Here is a 9,045-nt window from a genome sequence, read left to right as displayed (position 1 = left end):
GAGGCGAAACTGAGTCAGTTCCTAACCCCAACTGCTGTCAAAATGTATGAACTGACAGCGGTTGGGGTTAGAACCTGACTCAGTTTCAGGTTCAAGCGAAATCGCCATTAGATATTCAAATGGTAAACGTAAGCTTTTCATGTGTTTTACAATTGAATCAATTCAAGTGTTTTCCACATGATGTTAACGTGTCTAGTTTTTTCAGTGTAGTAAGAGTGCGGCCAAGACTCGTTTGACGTATCCAAACGAGCAGAAATCTGACGTATTTCTATTAGGCAATCCATGAGACGTTTCTGATCAGCTTATTATTTTCTTGTTCACTTATTCTGACGTTACTCCGAGGGGTGTGACGTCCGACAATATCGTTGATTCGATCCAACATCAAACGCATCGGACTAACGAAAATTGTTTGTCGGACGAGTTTTTCTGTTCGCAGGAGTAGATTTGTTGACAGAACCCACCGCTGAATTGTCAAACAAACGTGTAATGGATTGCCTAATTGTGTATACGTTAAATTTCATGTTCGTTTGGATACGTGATGGCCCAAGAGGGTGATGTGACGTCATATTTTCGTAGTCAACATAAGAACTTTGCTTGTAATAAAATGAACGAAATTAATTTTAAATACGAAAGAGGAGCACTTTAGTTTACATCAAATCAGTTAAAGTGTTCATTGTGTTCTTTTGTTTACTGCTACTATTGTTTGTTGATGACATTTTAAGCGATTTTGACGTTGTCAAACTGACCCCCATCGATCGGTGGAAAAGCGATGTTGCCTATTGTCAAACTCTGGTAGAGATAGGGATGCCAGTTACCTGTCATGGCCTCTTGGCCACACTCTAACTAGAGTGCTCTATTACTAGGTTTGTTCCAGTACTTGGAAGTTACTCCCTGTTGCTCCGGAGCAAAAAATTTTCGCTCCTTTCCACTCCGGTTTGCCACCAGAAGAAGAAAAAAGAGAAGATGATAGTACAGGAACGATTTTCTCCCTGTTTGCTCCGGAGTACTTCCAGTTTCTCCAGGTACTGGAACAAACCTACTAAATACCTAGCTGAATACCTTTTCATTGATTTGCACTGAAAAATATTATTTCACGGTGTTATCTCAATTTTATTTTTTGCAGGGCATATGGTACACCCAGAAAAAAATCAGTAAGAATAAACAAATTTTGGTTTTATTTAATTAACAATAAATGGTTCACAACTCAAGAAGGGCACAATTGCACCATAGAGTTGCTAATGATTCACATCATGAACACATTGGAGAGCCTCGTTTGAACTCCCTTTAGACCAAACTTGCGAACCATGAAGACAACCGAGTGGACCACAGTTTAAAGCAACACGATCTTGCTCCTGACCTGGATAATCCAAGATTAACTTCGACCATGAAAGGCGGAAGTGCGTCTAAGAACCGAAATCGAAATAAGTTTGGGCATTATGGGACGGTGCAACCATTCAACCTAGGTTGCTATAATGGGCCCTATTGTCACAGTCACGTCACCTAGTGACTAACGACACTGAATCCCTCTGGATAAAGACTCGACATCGTTTGTTCACCATTTATCCGTCAGTGTCATTCCAATCGAGCAGAAGACTTGTCAAATGTTGCAATCTGATGAATTAATTTTGGAAAGTATCATGATAATGAGTTAAAATATTTGAATAATTTCTGAATCGAATCTCTAAGGCAAGGTGAAACGTATAAATTTTATCATTACGGTGGCTACACTGATAATAATTCGCACGTAATTGGCAAGGGTTTCACATCACCAAGTGATGAGGAGAGCCCAGTATATTCACCCACGGCAATGGAATATTTCACACATTTCGAATGTAAAACTTTATATATGAAATCACAAAAATACTAACATTCAGTTTATTTACATTATAATAATTGCTCGATTATTTACATAATTTACCTATATCACCATAGAGTATCTAAAGGTTTATGCCCACATGATTCAATTGTGTTAAAAACTAGCTCACCCAACTCAGCAGCTAGCTGCTCCTGATTCTTGTCTGCATCAACAACATGCCAGTATCTATCGTCCTTCATGTTAAGAAATTGTTCCATTACCTTCTGCTGCAATTCCGGCACTTCGTAGCGTTCGTCACCGAACCCTCCACGCTTGGCCATAGCTTCCGTAGTAAGGGTTAAGAGCAGTACAAGATCTGGTTTTAGTAGGCCGGCCTCGGGTGCTTTACACCATTCAACGTTAAGGCCTTTAGCTGCGCTGAATGCCACACCGGAGTAGGAGTATCTATCCACGATCAATGAAGTGCCATCCCGAAGTAGCTGTTCCATCTTTTCTTTGGCTTCCCAGCGATTAAACGTGAATAGAAGATGTATGCATTCATCGTTGAAATTTTCTTTCTTTGTTAGAAAAGAATTAATAAGCGCACCACAGTGCGTTGAACGATCAGGGAAGTTCATGAACCGCGCTTTGTGTCCGGCACTTGCGAGAAGATCCACTTTAAACGTGTTGTAAATTGTAAAAGGTGTAACGAATATTAAGTTATGAAATTAAAATTTCAACAATGGGTTAGAGGCAGATCTCATGTCTTAAGGCGTTAGCACACTACATCGCACTACTATTTCTGATATAAGGCAAATACGCTAACACGCTATCGTCACAAATAAACATACAAATACAAATCAAATACTTGACAATGACAAAAACGAGTATTATTGACTGTCCAGCGAGTTCTAAGCCGATTTCCAGTGACTGCAGTGAACATGTTTTTGGTTCCAAGAACGAAGGACCGCAGAGTTAAAGCAAATGCGTTAGTAAAAACTTAAAACTGAGTTAAAGTACCTTCAAATAAAACTAGCTGTTTTTGATTTGCTGAATGCATTCCATTTCTCATCGGAAGTGTTATACCCGTTGCCTGATGAGAATTGTTCCACTCGCCTTTTATTGTAATTTGTAATTCATTAATTAATCGCACGGTAACCTATTGGTTTTACCATAAGTCAGGACAAGGATTCTGTTCGTATCCAAAACGTGGCACAGGCGGATCCCAATCTTGTCCCGTCTAGTGCACAGTAAGATGCAGTGTGCGCTTAAGACTGAATATCGTGCGGAACAAAATTTTCCATTTCAGAATAACTTAAGACGGTTCAACACAGAAATTATAGCTCTAGCTGGGATCAAAAGTAGGATAATCTTATTGCAATTCAATGCAAAAATTTCAATTTTATTCATGATTAGCCAACCTACACCTAATATTATGCTGTATCATCTTACCAATCTTCTTACACTGCGTTGTTTTTCCTGCTCGATCACAACCTTCTAAAACGACTAGGGCTCCTCGTTTTTGATTCTCGCTCATTTTATAACTTTTATTTCTGCTTAACGAAATTCGGAAAAAAATATTTTGCTGTAAGATTCTCATGAAAAAATTTTGGCGCAAATTTTATAAACAAAAATTTTAAACACAGTGCTGTCAGACCATTTTGTTGAAAATTTGTAATCTTTACACACTCATTCAAAACTACTCATATTTTGAGTTCAGAGCACTGAATTTCGAAAATACACTGAAAATAATCCACACGATAAAACAAATGAAATTAAACATCACTTTCCTACACTGAAAAAAATCCAAACGTTAATTCTATTTGCTTCAAACCGCTTAAAATTCATATGAAGAAGAAATTCTATTGTTATCATGCGCACATATACCTTCTATGTGTCAACTGTATAAACTGTGTATGCACACACATAAGTTATATGTGCATATTGTTATAGAATGGGGTTTTATGTGCCTAATAGTTATGAAATGTGAATGTAAGATTAATATTTCTTGTAAATACACACATGAGGGTTATGTGCCAGCAAATAGTGTCTATATGCCACCGTTAATTGCAAAAATCTATGTGTAAAATCAATAGGCATAACGTTTACTTTTTTTTGAGTGTAGTTAAACTCATTCCGGAACCGGTTTGGATTTCTGAATGGAGTCAGTATGAATTCCAAATCAAATGCAACAGCCGATTCCGACTCAGAATCGGTTGTTGCATTTGATTTGGAATTCATACTGATTCCATTCAGGATTCCGAATCAAATTCCGAATGGTTTGACCGTGTTCATGTGCGTTTTCATGTTAAAAAATAAAACAAACGATTTTCCTTTGAAATTCACATGTAAATCCATTAAAACGCATTTCATATAGTGTTTTAAATTATCTTCAAACTAATTTCACGTGTACATGACATATTTTTCCATTGAATGCTGATGGCCATAAATAAAACTATCCTTGATTGCCATATTATTGACCCAATAAACAATTTAGCTGAATAATGGTTCGAACTACACACACTTTATACACAGACTAGCGCAGTGTCAAAAATTGCAGCCAAGCGGACTGTTAAAAAGTGCAGCCAAACGAGCATGAGAGTTTTGAGAGGGGAAGTACAAGAGGAAGCCCATGTAAAGCTTATGGGAGCTTCCGTGATGCCAGTTTGCATTCATGGGCTAGTTTTACTGTTTTTGTCTCCGCAAGTCTGTTATATAAAGTATCTGTAATGTTAACAGAAACTAATCGAGACTACCCACAGTCTATAGAGAACAGTTGCGCAAAGAGTGAAGCCAAAAAAAGCCTACCTATCGAGCACAATTGGAATCCATATCTGATACCTCTGCAGCAATGTTGGATTCTAGTTTTACTCGAACTATTTTTGGCTTCACTTTCTGCACACCTTCCTTTCAAAGAGAATTTTGACAGTTGGCTTTTAGTCCGTAATCATATGTTTGTCGAGAAATGCATTTAATTTCCATTTTTGCATCAACTTTGCACTCCCTCGCAGAAAAGTTTGTTTAACAAACGTTCACTTTGACGTTTTGTTGAATGTAGGGCTAGTTTTTTGTAGGGGTTTTGACGCCTTACACGCAACGCAAAATGCATTGCACGCAACGCAAAATACATTGCGAATTTCTATTTTGATGGAAAGAAATGCATTTAATTTAGCTGATTTTTAAAAATGCATCGCAAGTGATCTGCCCCTAGGGTAGGTACCACAAAAGACTATCTCTACAATTCAAACAGCGATGAAACTTTCGTCAATGCTTCAAAGAACAACTTTTAAAATTGGAAACGTCTCATAGATATTTCGGGCCACACAATTGCATTATCAGAACTTTTAATATGTGAACTATCGCAACTTGTATAATAGCTGCTTTCAAGTATACAACACAGAAGAATTTTCCTGCCATTGCAAATAAACAACCGGTATCCATGTACTTGTCACGAAAAAATAGCACGCACCAAACAAAAGTAAAGCATCCTCGATTATCAACGCATTGTCTGACATTTCGAGGCAGCTCTAGCATTACATGAGTTAGCACCTCTTGAGCCATAGGAATCTCGTGAGTCAGCCGTCTCAATTATAGTCTCTGATGTTAACGTGTTTAGTTTTTTCAGTGTATGAAAAATCTTACATATACACTGAGAAACAAAAAAATGCATTGCTAGTTTTTTCTCGAAAACGGTAAAGTTTAAGGACATTTTACATGCGAGCCTCAACATAGCTGCTACGCCGCACACACCCCTCTCTCTTGCCTAACCATGTATCTGACATGAGCAAATATAAAAATACGTTTTTCAACACACTAACCTTGCTGGTGTGCCACGAAACTGCTACTTAAGGAAGTTAGAACTTTTTCATATAAAATCAATCCGAGTTTATGACGGAATGCCATCTGTAGCTCCTATTTTGTGCGAAAATATCACCCCTCTTCACTTGGGGCTTCTTTTCGAAACACTTATTTTTCTTCTTCTCGTTTTCATTGCACTTTTTCAAATGCACTTTATTCACACACCACTGTAAAAACAGTCGCGAAACTTTAATCGTTTACTAACAAAACTTTAAATTTTCTGCCAAAGTGCATATGACCGCAGAAAAATGTTTGGAAACTCTCATTTGTGCGTTTGAATTTTTACTTCAGATTTCAGTTTTTCTCAAAGTAAACAAGCGAGCCGGTGCCTACACTGAAAAAATCCAAACGTTAATTCTATTTGCTTCAAACCGCTTAAAATTCATATGAAGAAGAAATGCTATTGTTATCACGCGCACGCATACCTTTTATGTGTCAACTGTATAAACTATGTATGCACATAAAAGAGATTATAACTACTAGAGGGAGCGCTACCCAAATAACCACATGCATTATATTGAAGCATTATTTTAACATCGATAATGTTCATTTGCTCTAAAACTACTTTCTTACAGCAGTGCTACCATAACACAACATCCCAAATGTTTCAAGACATTGCCTCTTATGAGCAATGTAACAGGCATTAGACACACCTTTAGAGCAACGGTTTAATGTTTGATCGCATTGCATTTACAAATGCTTTGACGCTCTACTGTGCTACACTTGAAAAGCATATAATGCACGAACTAAAAGTTATGAAACATTAAAATAATTTGACGTTTATGAAGAAAATGTTCTAATCAAAAAAAATATCAACCTGAAACAACATGGAGAGTAGTGTGGCAAACGGACAATTTTCTACGAATGGGGCAAAAGATCGGAGCACTGTACCGCCTATAGCTTTTGACCAATCCTATTTCCGTTTAGGAATACATGAAATTAAACAACACGAGTGTGCATTCCTATAATTGCCAACTCAGATGAAGCATATCATAGAGAAACCACTAAATGCTCATTATTTCATCTGCACAATTTGTTGTAAAATACGATTAGCAGACGATGCGCTCTCGTTAAAAGATGTCAATACTAACCATGTTTCGGAATCTACTAAAAACTGATCTCTGCTTCGTTTGTTGATTTTTATATTTCGCGATCCGAGAGCCACACGATAAATACTAACCTACTCACCTCTCCTTCTATACCGACGTGTCATTGCATTAACAAAGGCTATATAATGTAAAACGTTATTCATATATTGCAAATATCATTCCGTCGGGAACTATCCTCCACAGATAAGAGTGCTAACGGCCTACCTCGTATGAAGCTGATGTCAGATGATCATGGTTCGGATCCAATAAAAATAATTTAAAAATCTGAAGGAATTGAAATTTTGTGGTGATGTTAATGTTGTATCTGACAAATAAGAAGTGGAAAATGAGAAAACGTTCATTTTTCCATTTTTTAACCATTTTAATTTTGACATTATATCAGCTTTATGTTGTGTTATATAACATCGAGCTGTCAAAACGAAACAAACATTATTGCAGCATCTAGTAATGCTTTTAGCAGACTAAAGCTTTATAAGAGCGTTACTAATGTAAAATAAATGCTTTCTTTGACAGCTCTTACATCAGTCGCTTAATCGCCCTTTTCCACTTTATAAAAGCATTAGTGTTGCATTTACAGCAATGAAGCATTTTATCGCATTCTACGAACGACTCATTTAAGACTGTTAACTTTACATCATTTGAAGCGTCGTGGTTACTTGCACTGAACAAAAATGATTGCAATATAGCGTATGATTTATCATATGAACGGCCTAAAAACTCGATGTTGACGATTTCGAATGGCAATCATTTAAAAAAAAGTGAATTCAAGATCGAATGACTTCATATTTGAATTGGAATGAACAGGTTGTCGATTTTCAAATGATAAACATAACTGTAAAGGAATTGATTGCACTCGAAAAAGTAAACGATGGCGTTGATAATCATCATTCCAAATCACAGCAGTTCATCATTCGTATTTCATCTGTTTTCAGTGCTCGGGCTGAACCAAATGACAATCATTTGATGCGCGCAATGCGATTGGGAGAAGTTTTTCTTAGTTTTTTTCTTTTTACTAGTAACAGCATTTACTAAAACCACATCCGTTCACGAGAGCAAAAAAATATTTGTAATTTTATTAGTGTTAACGATAACCTGGTAGTGTAAGCTGTTTTTCAGGTCAAGAAAAATAACAAATATTGTTAATAGTGTTAACTGGAAAAATACATCCAGTTCAAACGATTTATTTGTGCCCATTTTCGGACAATATCACTGGCATGGGTGTCTTGAGAGCATACAGGAAATCATCCGCGACGGTCTTGGAATTGCAAAAAGCAAACAACTGTGAAAGACGAGGCGAACGAAGTATTGGATAAGGTGTCAAAAAGACAAGAGGTAAAATGTTTGGCAAAGGTTTGTACACGGTCAGTTTCACGATCTGGTTAATCATTTTAGAATAGGACAGCGTTCATCGGATGCCAATTCTCTGTTAATTGGTGCCTACATCAATGAGTTGCAGGATATGCCACATGCCACATGAGGAACCGATATGCGATCGGATTTGGTTCTATCCCGATGACCGCGCCGGCTGGACTGTTGCCGCCGCTACATACGGAACGTGCCATATGCCATATATATTTAACCCAATATATTCCGATTCACTGTCGCGAGGAGAGGGATTTAAGAAGTATAGCTCCCATGCCTCCGCATAGCTCAAAGTGATCCTGATGTTCGTAAAGTAAAAGTAAAAGATCATGGCATGTTCGGTGATAATAGTGAGAAAAAGAAATTGCACATGTCCCTCGAACAAGAAACTAATAATGTTCAAAGACAATCCAAAATTTAGTAAAATTACACACTATACAAGACGTCCGGATTTCCAAACATGATTTGATTGGATATTTGAAAACAGCGCATTCCCGTGGAGACCATTTTGAATAAACCTTTAGCAACTGGCGTCTCCTGCACCAACGAGATATAAGTTCTTGACTTTGAAAAGCTCCGATGAATTCGAAACCAATGAAACCCTGGCCGAAGAAGTTGGTAGACCAGTGAACAAATTATACCTACAGCTATGACTCGCTAGATGTGGCCAACTTTGTATCTATTGTTCGTGAATGGAAGCAGACATGCTCCGCTAGCATATTTCCTCTATTCAAAGAGCTTGGCGTAATAGGTTCTCCGAAACGAATGTGACTAAAACGTAGTATTGATCCAATCGAACAGCAATTTTCAAATATCAGCGGCTCGTATCAATTTGTCCATTTTTACAGAAAAAGTAACAAACCGTTGAGTTCCTATATATTAATCAACTTCCAAACGACAATGTCCTGGATTTATTTAAGC

General features: G+C 37.3%; 1 protein-coding gene across 2 annotated transcripts; it reads right to left on the bottom strand.

The window, feature by feature from the left end:
• Nucleotides 1-1,852: 1,852 nt before the first annotated feature.
• On the bottom strand, nucleotides 1,853-3,452 carry LOC131689612 (thymidylate kinase). Of its 2 annotated transcripts, none has more exons than XM_058974824.1 (2): nucleotides 3,248-3,452; nucleotides 1,853-2,471 (listed from the first exon to the last, which is right to left on the bottom strand). In XM_058974824.1, exons 1-2 carry the CDS (start codon nucleotides 3,393-3,395, stop codon nucleotides 1,924-1,926), a joined length of 696 nt encoding a protein of 231 aa, XP_058830807.1. In that variant the 5' UTR covers nucleotides 3,396-3,452; the 3' UTR covers nucleotides 1,853-1,923. The 2 variants fall into 2 exon arrangements, with proteins under 2 accessions (XP_058830807.1, XP_058830808.1); XM_058974825.1 differs by lacking the exon at nucleotides 3,248-3,452 and adding an exon at nucleotides 2,816-3,225.
• Between the last annotated feature and the right edge of the window lie 5,593 nt (nucleotides 3,453-9,045).

Source organism: Topomyia yanbarensis, chromosome 3, assembly GCF_030247195.1.
Source record: "Topomyia yanbarensis strain Yona2022 chromosome 3, ASM3024719v1, whole genome shotgun sequence".
Taxonomy (NCBI): domain Eukaryota; kingdom Metazoa; phylum Arthropoda; class Insecta; order Diptera; family Culicidae; genus Topomyia; species Topomyia yanbarensis.
The sequence above is the reverse complement of the archived record's forward strand: the minus strand, read 5'-3'. Positions and strand labels throughout refer to the sequence as shown.